We start from the raw sequence: 20,001 nt of genomic DNA, 5'->3' as shown, positions 1-20,001 counted from the left end.
GACAGATGGTGAAATGAATTAAATAAAAATCTGGAATTAGGAGTCTAATTATGATGATGAAACCATTGCCAATTGTTGTAAAAACTCATCTGGTTCATTAATACTCTTTAGGGAAGGAAATCTGGCATCCTTACCTGGTCTGACCTACGTGTGACTCCAGACCTACAGCAATGTGGTTGACTCTTAAATGTCTCAAATGACCTAACAAGCCACTGAATCGCATTGAAAGCATTTTAAGAATTGTGTTGAGATTTAGTTGCTTGGTCATAACAGAGAAACACAACTTTAATGTAACAACTCCATCATACTGTAGAATTTTGATTTTTTTTTAAATCTTAGCGTCCCTGCAGATTCTCTTCAAACAAGAGAAATGGTGGAAATAAAATCCAGAAACGTTTAGGAAGTAAAATGAATGCTGGGGAAGAAATTTGTTAGGCACAAAGATTGCACAAGGGGGTTGAGGAGATGACTTCACGTCAGCTCTGCCTTGGAAAATTAATTAATTGTCGAGAGATCATTTTTCAGAAGAAACTATTTGCACTTCAGGCACCTGTGCACAAAATGGGATAAGCTAGATCACAAACCCAACTCTAGTCAAAGTACCATTTCCAATAACAAGTATTTTACCGATAAAACATTGCTTCTTGCAGTTTTCAGCAGATGCCTATGGATACCAGTGTTTATGCATTCTTGGCAATTGGTGGGATCCCAGCTGTTGGACTAAGTTTCACTGAAGTAAGTGGACACTGAAATTTCTGTCAGCACCTTGAGAGTTAGACATGGATTGGAACATAATTTTCACATAACTCCAGTGATGACAATGACATAGTCATGTTAGTGGAAATATTTTGGTTAGACCTTTACTGGTTCTATAACCAGTGGAAAGATTGCGCTGGTTTGCCACAGTGTTAAGAGAGCCTATGGGGCTCTGGGACAGTAAAATATTTTTAGATTGCCTGATGGGGCTTTTTCATCTCAGGCAAGGCTGTTGTTTTTGAAACTGATTATCATTTTCTGCATAATCTTGGCAAAGCCAAAGAAAGAGGTACCTCTGGTGCCCAACTTTAATAGTCATGATGTGGGTATGCCGGCGTTGGACTGGCGTAAACACAGTAAAAAGTCTGACAACACCAGGTTTTAGTCCAACCTATTTATTTGACAATATACTCGCAAGCTTTCAGGTTAGCCCCTTCGTCAGGTGAATGGAGAGTTCTGGCCTCAGACAGAGCATATAAAGCACAGACAGTTTAGCGATTACTGATTAGAATGCAATTCCTTACACCTAACCTGCTGTTCAAGACCTGAAGTGGCTGATAATGTGAGTGGAAGGAGCACTGATCACAGTTTAAAGAGATGTGTATTGTCTCCAGACAGTACAGTAAGTGAGGTTTTGCAAACCCAGGCAAGTCACGGGGGTTACAGATAGTGCAACATGATCTTGGGTTCATGTTGCACTATCTGTAACCCCCGTGACTTGCCTGGGTTTGCAAAACCTCACTTACTGTACTGTCTGGAGACAATACACATCTCTTTAAACTGTGATCAGTGCTCCTTCCACTCACATTATCAGCCACTTCAGGTCTTGAACAGCAGGTTAGGTGTAAGGATTCGCATTCTAATCAGTAATCTCTAAACTGTCTGCTTTATATGCTCTGTCTGAGGCCAGAACTCTCCATTCACCTGACGAAGGGGCTAACCCGAAAGCTTGTGAGTATATTATCAAATAAATAGGCTGGACTAAAACCTGGTGTTGTCAGACTTTTTACTGTGCCCAACTTTAAGGCATAGATAGGCATCTATGTTGCATATGATGTATTTCCTTCGCATGTCATATGAAGTGGGTGCTTTCTGGTGTTTCACTATCCATTTTGCAAATTAAATGCAGGAGGAGCATTTTTTCTTTAGCTACTCCTAGAATATGAGAAAACATTTTTATAATTTGAAAAGTGCTGCCTTAAAAGCATTGTGGAGGTAGATTCAATATCAACTTTACTTAATTATCCAGTTGCCTTTTGGAAGAGAAGATTAGCAGGGCATGGGTGAAGAGTGGGGAATGGCACTAACTGAGTTACGTGATTGATTGCATTCTGTGCTGTATTCGTTCAGTGATTCTATTGAGTTTCTTTTATGGGTTAGGGACCTGTTGAGCCATTAGGTATGCCTTTATGAAACAAAGTACATTGATAGCATCAGGCATGTACTAATAATGTATTAGTTCAGCACCCTGAGAAATGTATTGCAGTCTACCAAATGGTTTCTGTGGTGTCCCAAGTAGAAAATTGCGACATGGTGGTACAGTGGTGAGCGCTGTTACCTCAGCATGCCAGGTACCTGGATTTGATTCTGACCCTGGGTGACTGTGGAGTTTGCACGTTCTTCCTGTGCCCCATACATTTTACTGTGCCTGTGTGGGTTTTCTCCAGGTGCTCCAGTTCTCTTCCACAGTGCAAATATGTGCAGATTAGATGGATTGGCCATGTTAAATTGCCCTTTAGTGTCAAAGCATGTGTGTTAGGGGGATTAACAAGTAAAATGTATGGGGCTACAGGAAAAGGAGGGAGAGTGGGGGCATGAGTTGAATGCTGTTAGAGCTGGTACAGCCTCCATGGGTGAAATGGCCGCTGCACTGGATTCTATGAAAGTTACTATGGCCAATGAGGTTTTACAAATAAGACCAAATTACTAATAGTGAAATTAGTTATCCAATGTTGAAGAACTACACTGACAATTGTTAGCGTGAGTGGGCGAAACGACCACTACGGACTTGGGGTGAAGTTCAATAACAGCACAGCTTTATTTTCTTTTACGTCGACGGAGAAGCACAGTCAGGACATACAATCAGACTGTCCCGAAAGCGCTCTGCCCGTCCCTTGCAGCAGGCTATAGTTATACCTGAACTTCGGTGCAGTATGTGATTCAAATGCTAATACTTTATTTACAGTATTCGACCGTAGCAATCCTGTCTGTGTTTCCAAGTGTTGAGGAAATTGTTTTAGATGTGTGTTAATTGTTTTGTCTGGTTATTTAATAGTCTAGAATCTCTGGGGTTTGAACCATAGGTGTGTCATTGATCTCAAAAGAGGTTTTGAGGGGCCAGGAATGTTTCCTTAACTATGCTAATTTTAGGTGTCTCCATGGGTTGTTTGACTGTTTTAAAAGCGCTGATTTTGATGGGGTGGAGATTTAGTTCCTGTAGGTGTCATCCTGTCCAGCTTCCCTTATGTGCTAGCCCTCATATGCATTCTAAAAGCATGCTCTTGCCTACTGATTGGTGTCTGTTACTTTGTGATTTTTAGTGGAGAGGCTGTGAGGGTAACTTTAGTCTGCTTCCATTTTGTGTGCCCAATTTCATAAAATTTGTTGTCCGATACAAAATTTCTGAAAAGAATTGTGTTAGAGTATTTGCTTCTAGTTCCTATTAACTGAAACCAGAGGGGGAGAACTTTAGGAGTCTGTGCATATGTTTGGTATTTCTAATTGGTTTCTTTTGTTGCAGGATGAAAATTACCCATTGAATACAGCAGATGACACACTGAACACACTCAACAGCTTTGCTGGTAATAAACTAGAGATTGTTTGTCGTGCCATGGCAGAAGTCATTGGGATTGCTGTAATAAAGATAATCAATCACCATCAGCTTCCACTTGATTTCCATAAGTATGCTGAAGAGTTGTTGACTTACACAAATCAAATTCAAGACTATGCATCAGAGCTACAGGTAAACAAAAATTATATAGAATCTTGGCTAGTATGTAAGGTCTGACTGGCAGAAGTATGAACGAAAATGGTTCAAATATAGCAATGCTATTCAAGGAGTAGAGTTTGCCACTCTGTGGCATATACCAAGAATTGCTTACTTATCAAGGACCTCTACACAAAAATAACCTATTTGGCCAGTTGTATGCTGGGGTTTTACTTAAGTCCAAAATAGTTTTCCAGTGTTAGCTTTGTTGTACAGTTGGTAGCCTTTACTTTTTGTTAGAATTTGTGGGCACAGGACCGATTACGAAGGAGCACAAAGCTGGAATTTGAGTCACAAAATGTCACAGTGCAGAAGAGGCTCTTCAGCCCATTTGAATGTGCCTGAGAAGAGAAACACCCTACCTGCCTAATCCCATTTACCAGAACTTGACCTATTGCCTTGAATGTTATGATGTGCCAAATCATCCAGGTACTTTTAAAAGGATTTGAGGCAACCATCTTCACCACCCTCATAGGCAGTACATTCTAGACTGTCACCACCCTCCTGGGTAAAAATGTTTTTCCTCACATCACAAACTCAGTTCACAAACTCAATTTACAAAATAATGGTTGGAATGCGCGTCTTTACAGGTAATCAAATCTTAAAGGTGCAGACAATGTGAGTGGAGAGAGGATTGAGCACAGGTTAAAGAGATGTGTATTGTCTCCAACCAGGACAGTTGGTGAGATTTTGCAAGCCCAGGCAAATCGCGGTGGTTACAGATAGTGTGACATGAGCCCAAGATCCCGGTTGAGGCCATCCTCATGTGCAGAGCTTGGCTATCAGTCTCTGCTCAGCTCAGCTCAGCTTCCAGTCACTAAAGCAGCCTTCTGTCATCACCCTGTTAATGTTGTATTGTCAGAAATGAAATCCTTCTCATGAAGCACTGACTGAGACCTCTGTCCAATTTGGATGGAAAAAGGCTTTGGCCTATAGTACTAATGGAAACTGCAGGGGATCTTCCTGCCCAATATTTTATCATGTAACCAACAGAATTAAGTGGCTAATCTGGACAGTTTTTGTTGCTTCGTGGGATTAGTCATCGCTGATGAGGCCAACATTTGATGTCCATCTCTAATTACCTGAGTGGCTTGCTAAGCCATTTAAGAATTAGCCACATTGCAGTGGACCTAGAGTCTCATGCAAGCCAGACCAGGTAATGATGGCAGATTTCCTAAGAAAAATGGCGAACTGACGATAGATATTTTCATTTGAGACCAGCCTTCAATTCCAGATTTTATTAATTGAATTTAAATTTTGTTGGCTATTGTGGTGGGATTTAACCTGTGTCCCCAGAGCAGTAGCCTGGGCCTCCGGCCTAATAATCCAGTGACATTGCTACTACACTGCTGTCTCCTCTTGAGTTGAAGCCTGTGGACATATACTGTGCACAAATTCGATGTCATGTTTCTTGTGTTTAAATAGTGTAATTGATTGGCAATCTCATAGACATAAGTCATATTATAAATGCAAGTTAATTTCCCCTCTTGATGTTCCCATGTAGTAATGTTGGGAGCATTCAGTGACAGTCAGTTTGAATTCTTCACTGTTGACACTATTCTACTAGATACTGCCACCAAACTTCAGTCATTTTGAGCTATGAGGAGAGGCTGAATAAACTAGGCTTGTACTTGTTAGAGTTTAGAAGAATGAGGGGAGATCTCATTGAGACGTATAAGATGATGAATGGGATGGACAGGATAGAGGTGGAGAGACTCTTCCCGCTCAAAAAAGACACTAGGACTAGGGGGCACAGCCTCAAGATAAAGGGGGGGTGGTTTAGAACGGAGTTGAGGAGGAACTTCTTCACTCAAAGGGTGGTGAATCTCTGGAATTCTCTGCCCGTTGAAGTGGTGGAGGCTGCCTCGCTAAATATTTTTAAGAAGTGGGTTGATGGGTTTTTGATAAGAGAGGGGATTAAGGGTTATGGGGAGAGGGCGGGAAAGTGGAACTGAGCCACGACGGATCAGCCATGATCTTATTGAATGGCGGGGCAGGCTCGAAGGGCTAGATGGCCTACTCCTGCTCCTATTTCTTATGTTCTTATATTTTGACACCATCTTCATGTTCTTGCTGTTTTTATTGTATGGCTTGTGTGTGCCATGTCATTCTATGTTAGATTAGTTAATACGAGGATATATTTTTAAATCCTTGGACAAAAATTGTATTAAATTCAATCTGATTTTTTTCAAGCAAATGCTTTCTGAATTATTAAACATATATGATAAACTGTTGTTTGGGTGGGAGGGGCAGCTGTTAGGAGTTACAAGTAGTTTTAATTCTCACATTTCATGGGTAACTAATTCTGTTAAAGGAGTCAGAACCATCTGAAGCATTCAGTTTGAGTCTCAGATGGTCTCTGGTGCAGGGTAGGTGCCCATTTGTAGTTTAAACTTCCCAGGTAGTCCCATGCAGCTCTTTGGGGACTTTGGAAATGGAGGAAGGATCTCCAGGACATTTTCAGGCTTACTCTGGGGAAGCTCATGCCCCAAGTTAGGTTAAAAAAAAAATTCTGGGTCATTGCATTGTCAGTTCTCAGCTGAGCAATCAAGTTGATGTTCCATCTGATGTAAGTAGAAACTGGCTATACCCTTCACTTGATGCAGTGAGTTAAGAACATAAGAACATAAGAAATAGGAGCAGGAGTAGGCCATCTGGCCCTTCGAGCCTGCCCCGCTATTCAATAAGATCATGGCTGATCTGTCGTGGCTCAGTTCCACTTTCCGGCCCTTTCCCCATAACCCTTAATCTCCTCTCTTATCAAAAACCCATCAACCCGCTTCTTGAAAATATTTAGCGAGGCAGCCTCCACTACTTCAACGGGTAGAGAATTCCAGAGATTCACCACCCTTTGAAAGAAGAAGTTCCTCCTCAACTCTGTTCTAAAACGCCCCCCCTTTATCTTGAGGCTGTGCCCCCTAGTCCTACTGTCTTTTTTGAGCGGGAAGAGTCTCTCCACCTCTATCCTATCCATCCCATTCATCATCTTATACGTCTCAATGAGATCTCCCCTCATTCTTCTAAACTCCAACGAGTACAAGCCTAGTTTATTCAGCCTCTCCTCACAGCTCAACCCCCTCAACTCCGGTATCAGCCTAGTAAACCACCTCTGCACTCCCTCCAAGGCCAAAATATCTTTGCGCAGGTGCGACGCCCAAAACTGCACACAGTACTCCAGCTGCGGCCTCACCAATGCCCTATACAGCTGCAGCAAGACCTCCCTACTTTTATATTCAATCCCCTTCGCTATGAAGGCCAGCATCCCATTCGCCTTCCTGACCACCTGCTGCACCTGCAAGCTGGGTTTTTGCGACTCATGCACAAGGACCCCGAGGTCCCTCTGCACCGTCACATGCTGCAGTTTTTCGCCACGTAAGTAATAGTCCTTCCTACCATTCTTCCTACCAAAGTGGACCACCTCACACTTGCCAACATTAAATTCCATTTGCCATTTCCTGGCCCATTCGCCCAGCCTATCTAGATCCTTCTGCAGACTCTCCACACCCTCCACACAATTTGCCGTTCCCCCAATCTTGGTGTCATCCGCAAATTTCGACACCCTACACTTGGTTCCCTCCTCCAGATCATCTATATAAATGGTAAAAAGCTGAGGTCCCAGCACCGACCCCTGGGGCACTCCACTAGTCACCATCCGCCAATCCGAATAGCACCCGTTGACCCCCACTCTCTGCCTCCTATTTGACAACCAATCCTCTATCCACGCTAACACCTTACCCCCAACTCCATGTCCCCTGACCTTCTGCAATAACCTCTTATGAGGTACTTTGTCAAACGCCTTCTGAAAATCCAGAAAGACCACATCCACCGGCTCTCCTCTATCCACCGCCCTAGACACATCCTCATAGAACTCCAGTAAATTTGTCAGACACGACTTCCCTTTAATGAAACCGTGCTGCGTCTGCTCTATCAAGCAATTCCCTTCAAGATGCTTCGCAATTTCCTCCTTAATGACGATTCTAACATTTTACCTACCACAGACATTAAACTAACCGGCCTATAATTCCCTGCCTTTTGCCTGGCACCCTTCTTAAACAACGGCGTAACATTAGCCGTTTTCCAATCTTCCGGCACTTTCCCGGAATCCAGCGATGTCTGGAAAATAACCACCAAGGCATCCACTATAATCTCCGCCATTTCTTTCAGAACCCTTGGATGCATTCCATCCGGTCCTGGGGACTTGTCCACAATCAGCCCCTCCAGTCTGTCGAGCACCGCCTCTCTAGTAACAGTAATGTCATTAAGACCCTCCAGTCCTACCACCTTTCCATCGCTAACACCCAGCAAATTATTCACGTCCTCCTCCGTGAAGACAGAAACAAAAAAGTTATTCAATACCTTAGCCATATCCCCATCCCCTACCACTAGGTCCCCTTTCTCATCCTCTAAAGGACCAACGTTCACCCTAGCCAGCCTCTTCCTTTTTATATATTTATAAAAACTCTTGCTATCCTTTTTTATATTAAGCGCTAGCCCAGCTTCATAGTTTCTCCTACCCTCCTTTATCAACTTCTTTGTCAATCTTTGTTGACATTTAAACCTCTCCCAATCCTCTTCTCGCCCACTACTCTTAGCTACTCTAAATTCCTCCGCTTTTAATTTAACACTTTCCTTCACCTCCTTCGTTATCCACGGCTTATTACCTCTCCTCCTACAGTCCTTTTTGACCATGGGAATAAATTTCTGCTTAGTTAGACCTAAAGCTAATTTTTTTTTTGTTTTGCAGGCACGTGGACTGACTACACAGTGGCTGTTTTCAGCACGTGGTGATTTAATACGTGCTGCCAATCGTCTGCAAAGTGAAATCGACTCCTCTGATATGAATAATATATTGCTCTGCCGGACCTACAATAACCGAATTATGAGGGTAAATTATTGTACTTGTAACTTTGATCTGTTTCAGATTTATTTTGCTAAGGGTTAAGATGAGAATCAGAGTACAATTACAGTCAGCCAGGTTTTGATCTGACTTGGTGTACTACCCTATTTAAGAATTTCCAAACTGGTTGATAATGCCAACAAAAGTAAGAACACTAATAAAAGCATGCTGAGTATCTTTGAATAAATAAAATTCTTAAGGGACTTAATTGTCTAGATGCTGGAAGGATGTTTTTCCTGCCTGAGGAATCTGAAACTGCATCACCTTCTCAGTAAGGGGTTGACCAGCTTTGAGATGAGGAAGAATTTCTCCAAAATGGGTTATGGATCTTTGGAGTTATCTATTCCAAATGGTTGTTGATGCTCATTTGTTGAACATATCGAATGGCAGGGCAGGCTCAGTGGGTCAAACGGCCTATAGCTTCTAGTACAGTTTCTTGCTTGAAGTCTTATTTGGCTCTTTTATACAGTTCAGAATGTACAATTCCATGCACACCTATCTAAATAGATGTGATTTGGAAACAGCTTATGTAATATGACCCAATGCAAAGTGAGTGAGTAAAGGAGGAAGATGTCACTGTATTTGTAAGTAATGACCTCCTGCGCATTTCAAGGTAGAAGTTTTAACCACCTGCAGGAGTTAGTGCTTTGCACTAAAGGAATGGAAGAATGGTATAATGGATATCAGCCCACTCCTCTGCCCCATAAAGCCCCATTTTCACTTGTTTGCAGCATGGTTTGGACAAGATAATCGGTCTTCTAAAATATCTAATCCTGTTAAAAGGGGTTATTCCCAACAAACGTAATTTGTTCAGTTTGTGCTTGATTAAAGAATTAAATAAAATTCATATCCATTTGTTCCAACAGGTGGAGTACAATTTTCTTTCTCCATATGTGTCCATAGAGAGTTGCCCATACAGACACCTGTTGTACGGCAAAGGACACCACACTCTTAATGGTATTGTGGGTCAGCTGAAACTTCTGAGGATGAACCCTGACCTTGTCGATTTCAACATGACCCGTAATTATTTGGCTTTTGCTACCTGGACCATCCAGGGAGCAGCCAATGCACTGAATGGAGACGTGTGGACCAGCAGCAATAGTTTCTGATCAAGTGACATCCACAGGCACTCACGCTGGTTTGACTGCAAACGTTGCTTTAACTTTTAAAATACTGAGATATATTAATGCCTTGGCACTTGACACTTTGGTTTAACTATTCTTGTAAGTGATAAATTAATATCTGTATTTAAATCATACACAAAATCTGTTTGTGAAGTGCTAACCATTTTTATTGTACAAAACTGTCAGCATAAACTTGCAGACATTTATTCGGGTACTTTTAAGAACAGATATATTCCAGAAGTGCAAGTGAGGAGACAATAATATCTCAGCTACATTTTAAGTAATCTACAATCTTTTGTATTCGATAATGCTGTCACTTAAGCTCTTTAAACATTAGCCTTAGAGGGGTGCTTGCATTGCTTGTTCCCAATGAATAGACAGTGTACCCAGCAGAAGCCCCCTTGTCAACAATTATAGTTTACATTTACTGTTCATTTAAGAACAGCTCCTGGGAATACCAGCTTTCACCAAGTCTTTTGAAGAACTGATCTTGGCAAATTAACAAATTTCATTAGTATGCAAGAACTGCACATTATAAACCTGGTGGTTTGTAAGTACCTCCTCAGACCAATGATGTGCAATGTGTGCTTTCATAGGTGAGGTGACTTATCCTGTGCCGTTCTTGCATTGTATAGTGGTGAGCAAAGGAGTACATTTAAATTTGGAAATATTTATAGGGAAACAAATATATGTAGGAAAACATGAGGTGGTTAAATGGCCCAAGTGATGTGATATATAACGAGGGATAATAAATCAAAGAAATACCAAACTAATATGAAATGTGAGTATTTGAGGATTGAATACTTATAATGTGACCAGCCAAGTTAGGAATTCACTTTTTTGTGCTCACTGCAATTGATGGAAAACTGCAGCTAAGCCATAATGTCATATACTGATAAACCTGTTGACCCGATGTCAAGTTTCTCTTCTCAAAACATTTTGTGAGCTGTTAAGTTCCTGGGGCATTACACATGGGGAGTGAATCTGTATAATGTTAAATATGTCCATAACCTGAAAGAATATACTGACATCACTGTTGATGCAGTGACGTACAGAAGCTACTAGAAATATAGTGTGGATACCAAAAAAGAAACTAAGGAGCATTGCAACTTAATTCAGTGTAATATAGAAATCAGATTTGCTATGTTACACACAAAATTTCTAAAATTGTGCTGGTTTCTGAAAGACGTGTACAAACTATTAATCTAATTATTACACCAGCAGAATCGAGATCATCCGGGGAGAGCAAGAAGTGGGAAGATAGAATACTGTGCATTAACAGTGATTCTGTGGCACCAGTTGAAATTTAATAAGTAAACTTTCACATCTAGTGAGTAGATCTGGAAACTAATGAGGCATAAAGCAGAGTTAATGGTGCTTAAAAAAATTGCTTTAAATCCATTGTGTTTGTCTTTATGAGGCAGCATTATTTTGCAAAACATAGTGCTATTTACTGGCGAGAGGCATGAAGCAGAGTATGGTTTCTTGCAGAGTAGGGAGGGTGTGTTCAACAACATTAAGGTTAGGTGGATTGGCAGTGTTAAATTGTCCATTAGTGCCCCAAGATGTGTAGGTCAGGGGATTAGTGGGGTAAATGCGACGGGTTATAGGGATAGGGCAGGTGGGTGGGTCTGGGTGCTCAGAGTTGGTGCAGACTCAATGGGCTGAATGACGACCTTCTGCACTGTAGAGATTCTGTTACAGTAAGACAATGTTCAAATCAAAATTGGGACCAAAAGTGAATGCAAAATTAATAAATTGGGGTAAAATATTTTAAATTTTTTTCCATGCAGTGCAAAGATTTGAGTAGAATGAAGGTAGCTAGGAGACAAATTTTACTAATGGTTGGGAGGTTGCAAATAAGTACAAGTAGAATGGATGAACAGGGATTTTCTCATTCAGAAGTAAAAGCGCATTAGCTACTTGTATTGATTCATCATAATGCCGTGTAACTAACTGAAGCACGTGATCAGTTGAAAGTGTGTATAATTAATCTCCAGCCTTGAATGGGTTTAAAACAATTTTGACGAATTTGTTACACTTTTTTTTCTGGATGAAGAATAGCAGATATTGGTGTTAATTGAACATTATCCAGTGTGGCAATTTGACGAACTCATACAGAAATGAATATAATGATCTCTAACTCAATTGGCTTCTTAGACCTGGAAATTTTTTTTATTGTGTTCTCAAAAGAACAGTAGAACTTAAAGGACTTGAAGTGGAATGTTCACATGGTTTTTTTGAGACCATTGTATATTTAGGTTGAGCTGGAAGGGGCTCCATACTTTTTCCCTTTTCCCTCACCCAGATTAGGCTAATGTGCACATTGGGTAACACCATCGACAGGCTTCAAAAACTTTGGCATATAATCGACATTTAGATGGTACAAAAATTAGAGCAGTTTGCATTTGGCATCTTTAAAACATTAATTTTTGCCTTGCGCTTTAGTGCTGTTTAGGAATTTGACATTCTTGATAACAATACAACAATATTTTTACGTATTTTGTTGCAATTGTCCACACTTCCAATTTATAGGTAAACCTTTGCTCATCACCTTTTACCATTAATTAAGCTGTGAAGGACGGCTTGACCAATGGCCTATCCCAGATAGTTTGGGTCAGTTATTGTGCAAAGTACAATAATCCCATTTTGAGTAAGGGATAATTTGTCAACTTACAAGCTGCCTTTGAGCTATGGAAAAATTTACAAAATTAGTGCAGCCAGTTTACATCTTGGTAAATTTCTCAAATTTTACTGGTGCAGGGGTTTGCAAATGTCTTAAGCCCAGAATTAGTGGCACGAAAAGAAACGTCATACTTGGCTTAGTTATCTTAATCCATTCAACACCCGTACAAGTACCTTACTGCTGCCTGCCTGTTTATCTAGAATATTGGCCAAAGTGACAGGGCTCAGTGCTTTCTTTCAAAATAATGCATAATTATTTGTCTGGTAAGGAACTTCTAAAGATGCTGAAATTGTCAGTAAAGTGGCTGAATAACAGCAACCATTTAATAATACAGCTTCTCTGTGCTTGTCCCTTGAGCATCTGTAGAGCCAGCTATCATGTCAATACTTTTTTCACCAATCAGCACTGAGATATTTATTTTTATTTATCAGTGACAGAGTTCACTATAAATAGTGTTTTATCTTTTTTAAAATAAGATAATTATCGGAAGCAGTGTCTTCCATAATTATGACGGTTATACTGTCGACAATCAGAAAGCAGCATCTGCTACTAAGAAATGAAAGCCTATGACATTTCTACAAGTTTAAAAAAAAACCTCATTATCGGGAGCAGTGTCTTCCATAATGTCATGAAATAAGGTAGTTTTTGCCTACCAAGGTGTATATCGGAAGCAGTGCCTTCCATATGTTTCACTAAGGTGTATAAAATTATCGGGAACAGGGATTCCCATAATTTATTTGTTTTTGAATAGCAGTTGCGGGGCGGGGTGGGGGTTTGTGCTAATTGCATGTTTATGATCAACTGCAATCATGTTTTATTTGCTTAAATGTGTATAATGTTAGCTTGTGGTTAATGTCCTCATGTACAAGGACCTTGTGTGCCTTGTGTCAATTTGTGTTCAGTTATTTAAAATGTGTTTTTAATTGTTGTTTGGGTGTGGAGCAGGGAGAAGAAATCCATGGACCAGTGGTAATAAAAGGGCAATAAAATGTAAAGTTCCATAATATCCTTGCATTCAAAATAGAATTATGGATATCATTGATCCTTTTATATAACTTGCTGCTGTTTGTTAAAACACTGGCCATATCCTGTTTCTGGTGCCCTTTGCCTTTAACTGGTGGAAGTGCTACATGACATTTGATCCATAGAATTGTGGCAAAGCACTTGGTTGTGAGAAGTTTCTAGTGCCTACGGTCCATCTGGCAGTGGATCAGACTCAGGCTTGTCAATTGTCACATGACCGTTTTGGGGTGGAATTAATTGTCTCTACTGTTCAGTTGGCTCCAAGATGGCATGTCTAATAATGGAAGCTTGTAACTAAGTCAACATAATCCAGGTGTACGGTAAATCAGTTGATTGATTAGCCAGTTTGGTTTATGATGGGAACCTTTCTCTGGAAACTGGAATTCTTCTAACTGCTCCAACACTCTTCTTGATCAGTGCCCTAATAGTTCAATCCCTTGAGCTGTGCTCGTGGACTTTAGATGCTATAAAGTCTCAGCAGTATCCATGTACAAACTTGTGATTCCCTAAATTTTGGTTTTGATAATCTCTACCTAAGCACTACCTAAGGTTTTGGTAAGTGAGTTATGTTATGTATGATGGCATGTGCACTCCATCCTGGGGGCAACACTATTGCACTTATTCCAGAGTGCAAGAACAAAACACTTTAAACCAATATCTCTTTAACTTCTTGTGGAAAATTAGCAGTCCATCCACCAGATAAAAAGTAGAAATCTTGCATGTTGGTATGTGTTCAATCAATGTTTATAGCTTTCCCAATTACTATGCCATTTTTATCAGAATAGATTCTGCAGATCACATTGCAATGAGATTGAACTGGGCTATTGTAAAATGCAAGGGTGAGAATGTTTATCTGGTTATGTTTTCAGTGCAGGCTCAATGGAAGAGAAATGTTGCTTCAGATTTTTTGAAAGAAAATTGGCAATATACGTCGTCAAGTGTTTGGGTCAGAAGAAGGTTTGTTAAACTATATTGGGTTGACCAAGAACACGGAATGAATAATTCCAGTATCCTCTGCGTGGATATTGAGAGCCAATATCCATAGCTCAATCTGAGTGTTCTTTGGCTGTCCTTATATTTAGCTTGATGCGTATTCTATCCGCTGTCCAAAACACTGAAATGTAACCTGTCCCCAGTTATTTTGATTGTGGTACCTGGTACCTTTTAAATATTCTGTTTGAATTGTTTTTATCCACGAGCAATCTGATGCTATTTGGGCCTGCCTTTAATTTGCTCTTTTTGCTACTGAAGAATATTCTGGAAACTATTGCATATCTGTTGTTTTGTGTTTTGTTAAACTAGCACTTGTGTAGTCATAGTTTTAGGCAGTTATAATTGTATTAATTAACAATGATTTAAAATGTTTATTGGTACGAGACTAATATTTGTTCTGTCATGCACATATGCTTCAAATAAATCTTAAAAACAAAGTTTTTGGATTGCTTAGTGTTTGTGGCATTAAAACAAGCTGTTCAACTCCAACAAGCCTTCACTACTATTCCTTCATTTTTCCAACCAAAATGTCTGAATGATGGACACCTACCTATATTAAGGTTCAGTTGCCAATTACGTACCCATGCAGATTTATTAATATTTATTGGTTTTTAGTCACTCATCCGAGGCTGAATTTAAATTTTGGTCAATGTGTGAAGGTACAGAACTGCCCTTTTAAATTGACACAAGACAATAAAGAAGACAAAGACCAAAGAAAAGTACAGCACCGGAACAGACTCTTTGGCCTTCCATGCCTGTGCCAATCACGATGCCCGCATAATCTAAAACCATATGTCCGTATCCTTTCATTCCCATCCTATTTGTCTCGTTGCCCCTTAAATGATATTGTATCTGTTCCCACCATCTCCACAGGCAGCATGTTCCAGACATTCACACTGTTTAAAAACAAAACTTGCCTCCCACATCTCCAACTCTTCCCTGTGCACCTTAAACCTATGTCCCCTAATATTTGACGTCTCTGCCCTAGGAAAGAGCATCTGGCTATCCGACAACAGTTGTAGCAATTGTACAAAGCTGTTTGTAAAGCTATGACCTTTGCTTGGATCTTGAATAATTAAGTCATTAACAGACCAGGACTAGCAATTAAACAGTAAAGATTTGTGATTGCAAAAAAAGTACAAGGTATGAAATGGGTTGGAATGTCCTCTCAGCTGCCACACTGAATAATTGTGTCCAAAAGGCAAGCAAAGTGAGTATAATTGAAGCTGTATTTGGTACCTCCCAAGTCCCAATAGCAAAGAATTTGTTCCAAAATGTACAGAAACACCTGTGCATACCAAAACAGTAGGACACAATATAAGGAATTGAACCAAAGTAAGTCATTCAGCCCTTGAGATTTGCCATTCGGTGAGATCACAACAGGTCTTTGCCATCAAACCCACTTTCCCATTTGATCCTTATGTCCTTTTATTCTCTTCGTCTAATAGTCTGTTGAAACTTGACCTTGAACTTGACCTGTCATCTTGGCTTCTGTGACCCCCTCAGTGGAGTAGCAAACAAAAACATCCATAGCCCTTTATGAATGAATAGTTTCTTTTTCCCCTAACTTTGGTCCTATTCTGGAACTACAACTAGTTGTGGACTCAAGCGAGGAAACTGACCTGGCACCTTTTCTGTTAAGCATTGAGAACTTTATACTTTACATTTGAGGTCACATCTCATTCTTCTGAAATGAGGGTAAAATACTATACTCAGTCTCAGGACAACACCCTCCACGTAATCACCAATCCTTTTGTTACACCCCCATTCCTTGGGTATAGTGTGTATGTGTACACACTATTCCTCTCCTGAACTTGATATGATAGTCAATACTATAGGGAAGGGTGATCATAATGTGACATAGTACAGTTTGTGTTGTTATCCTAGTTTGTGTTACTACTGGATAGGAAGATCCCCAAATGGAGATCTGGCTCAGCAGATAATTTTTATTATTTTTAGCTAATAAGGAGGAAGGGAGTCACATTGCCAATTAGCTTTTAAGAACAAAAAAGCATTTATTAAACATGAAATGTTTGACTATAATACAATATTCCCACTTATTTCACGAATGTACTGATTTCAAGATTAACAAAGGTTATGCAATATATCTTGTGCTATAATGTTTTTGATAAACAGTCCTTTTAAAACCACAGGCTAACTGGTCAATGCTCTCCACTCTGAAATCAAGTTGCAGATGCCACTGAATTGATCTGCGGATTTCTCCTCAAATTCACCATCTTCTGAGAGTTCCACTCTCGTAAAGATGCATTTTAGTATCTTCTTTCAACCAGTACTCTTCCTCAGCTGTTTTTGTCAAAGATCCACAAACAGTTTTTCCAAATATCCTTTCTAAACACAGCTTCCTCTTCACTGCTGTTTATAAGGATCTGTCTCCAGGTTTTTCAACTCACTTCAGGACTCCTTTTGTCTTGAATGCTTTTGCACTAACTCTGAGATTCAGCTACTAATTTCTTTTAGTTCACTTATCACTCCATAGGCTGTGGTAAGATATAACTTTAGAACCACTTGAGATATCTCACTAGCTAACTCCTAGCTCTATCTTTGACATTAATGTCCGTTCTGGGTCCAGTTTTCTCTGTTCCTTTAATTTTAGACATCCTGGAAACTCCTCATTTTTATAGTTTAACTAATTTTAGATTTCTGGCATTTGCTTCCTTGTGCCTTACACCATTGCATTTGCTTTCTTCTAGCAAAGCTGAGAGATTTCCACTTTTAGCTGTGAAGCTCCTTCTCTCGCTTCCTCTTAAAAGTAAACTCAAAAAGGTGTTTTCCCTAAATGTGACCCCTGGTTGCTAAGCAATATCTCATTCTTTCCACAATCTTAGTTACACATCATAAACTCTGAACATAATAGAAACATGGTTTGAATATAATAGAAACTTCGGTAAAATGTAGGAGCAGAGATAGGCCATTTAGCCCATCGCGTCTACTCCACCATTCAATGAGATTGTACATGCAAACAACTTTGTTTAACATGAAACTAATTTTCACTCTTTCCTACATAAAGACACTAAATTATAACACTTAATCTATATCTTATTTCTAATTAACAATACACATCTAAATCACTTACAACTACCTGTTTTCCTGACAACCAAGAAACAGCCCAAAACAGTTGAATTATTGTGCATCCAGGGAGTGTAGCCCTCATCCTCCACTGAATAAATGTGACCAGTATACTTGCACAGATTCATGTCTTTAAGTAGTCTTTAAATAGTGCTTTGCAAAGCCCTAGTACCAAGAAAAACCATTGACCTGTGCCAAATTAGTATGCTGAAGGGCACTGAAGTTTGCTAGTGCTGACCACTCGGTGGTTCTAGAAGTAAATTTTTTGATGTGGAGATGGATAGTAAGTCATGTTACATTAGGAAGTAATTATGTATGGGTAAGTTTAACAAACAAAGAATGGATATTCTGCCAAGTAATCTCATAAATTTCAGCAATATGTCTCAACTCTTGTGTGCCTATTTGTCATTTTTGATACAAGTAGATTGTAGTAGAAAATTAATTTTCCATAGTGTGGATCAAAAGAAACAAGTCAAATTCAACACCTTTTGCTTTCTGCCACCATTCACTTAGGCAAGATTGGTAACTATTTTCATATAATTTCATGATGGGTAATACTTTATACGCTGAATGCAATGTTTATTTGATTAGCACCTTCACGTGACTGTGCACACTGCGGAATCCTCTCAGTATCTGGAGCTCAGCAATCAAAATTGCAGAATGATCAGATGATTGAGACCCACCTTACTCAAAAATGAATCTTCAACTAAAATTATGGAACGTGTGCTTAAAAAAAAATCATGCAACCCTTTTTGAACATTTACATTCAAGTGGATAAATATCATGATATTGTTCCAGTAACAGTTTGGTCATGATTGTGGACCTCTTGGGGTATTACTGGAATCCTATTCCCCTTAGCTGAGGTATCCATAACCCAAGGATGGAGCAAATCAAGAGGAATTTATTTTTCACCCAGAGGCAAGTGCATCTGGAACTTGCTGCTTGAAAGATTGGTAGGAGCAGGGATTTTCATGGCACTTGTATATATAAAAAAACTTGAAGTGCCATAATCTATTACACTATGAACCGTAAGCTAAAAAAGTGGAATTACCACCCCACTCCTCCTCTCTTACCTGAAGTTATTTTTTCATCCTAACTTGCCTGACTTTCTAACTCAGGCAGGCCTAGATCCATGCAGTGTAGCATGAGGCTGAGGTCCAACATTGAGGGCAGCTCTGCCCAAGACCAAAAGAAATTATAAAAGGTTGTGAATGTTGCCCAATCCATCACGCAAACCAGCTTCCTATCTGTTGACTCTGTCGACCCTTCCTGCTGCCTCTTCAAAGCAGCCAGCATAATTAAGGACCCCATGCACCCTGGACATTCTCCCTTCCATCTTCCATTGGGAAAAAGATACAAAAATCTGAGGTCGTGTACCAACCGGCTCAAGAGTACCTTCTTCCCTTTCGATGTCAGACTTTTGAAGAGACTTGCCTTGCATTAAGTTGATCTTTCTCTACACCCTAGCTATCACTACATTTTGCACTCTCCTCTATGAATGGTATGTTTTGTCTGTATAGCGTGCAAGAAACAATACTTTTCACTATGTTAATAATGTGACAATTTTAAAATCAATCATGTAAGGCACTAATTATCTCTCAAGGCACTAACTGTAACAAGTAAGTGTTTTTTAAAAAGTCCAGCCAAGTTTAAAGATCCTTGACAAGCCAAGGAGAAATTGTGTATAAGTAAGTGGGTAGGATTTGAGGAGGGGGTGGTTGGACTGAGCTTTGGCTCAGCATTGGGGTGGGGGAGTTGGCATGGGGTGTGTCAGGCTATGTCTTGGAGTGAGGTGGTTAGATTGGCGCAGGTCAAACCTCTGGTGATTGAGGGGTAAGAGATGGGGGTTGGGTGAGGCGGTGGTGGGGGGATGGTCTGAGGAAGTGGTGAAAGTTGGGAGTCTTTTTCTGGGTAACAATGGATGTAACGCAGTCGGAACTATCTGAAGTTTGCTGTTTAAAGTGCATTTTTGGATAGCTGTCACTGCAGGGCAATTACCAAGGGAAATTTGCTCTTCCCTTGAGCAACTGCTGTGCAAACTGTAAAACAAAATAAGCAAAATAGGTGCCGGAATCCAAAACAAGAACAGAGAATGCTGGCAAAAGCTAGTGGGTCTGGCAGCACCCATAAAGAGAGGAAACAGAGTTAACATTGTGAGCTGGTTTGACTCTTCATAGAACTAGAGGGGTAGAAATGTGATGGGTATTAAACTATAGTTGGAAGAGATTGCAAAAAGATGCAGCAACTTTAGAAACAAGAGACTGATGGTCTGGTGATGGGAAGGGGGAGGGGTTATTGCAGTGAGATAACAAATGCATGGGATGCTGGAAAGAAAAGAGTTTAAGATGGAGGAGAAACGTTAGTTTAAAGTTGTTGAATTCAATGTTGAGTCCTGAATCCATTTTGAAAAAGCAGAATTTAAACAAAATATGGAAGAGGGACATTTTTT

At 40.0% G+C, this 20,001-nt stretch overlaps 1 protein-coding gene across 3 annotated transcripts in view; it reads left to right on the top strand.

Annotated features, from left to right (window-relative positions):
- Window positions 1-14,902, top strand: part of LOC145341052 (transferrin receptor protein 1-like) — a 49,343-nt gene extending 34,441 nt beyond the window's left edge. For all 3 annotated transcript variants that reach the window (XM_080185807.1, XM_080185806.1, XM_080185808.1), the window contains exons 16-19: window positions 651-735; window positions 3,497-3,718; window positions 8,487-8,627; window positions 9,506-14,902. In XM_080185807.1, coding sequence (XP_080041933.1) covers window positions 651-735; window positions 3,497-3,718; window positions 8,487-8,627; window positions 9,506-9,748 — 691 coding nt within the window. In that variant the 3' untranslated portion in view covers window positions 9,749-14,902. The remainder of the gene's footprint in view (window positions 1-650; window positions 736-3,496; window positions 3,719-8,486; window positions 8,628-9,505) is intronic.
- Window positions 14,903-20,001: the final 5,099 nt, after the last annotated feature.

The sequence above is a fragment of the Carcharhinus amblyrhynchos genome, chromosome 3 (genome assembly GCF_965287045.1).
Source record: "Carcharhinus amblyrhynchos chromosome 3, sCarAmb.v2.hapA, whole genome shotgun sequence".
Classification (NCBI taxonomy): Eukaryota; Metazoa; Chordata; class Chondrichthyes; order Carcharhiniformes; family Carcharhinidae; genus Carcharhinus; species Carcharhinus amblyrhynchos.
Note: the sequence above shows the minus strand (reverse complement) of the source record. Positions and strands in the feature narration are given on the sequence as shown.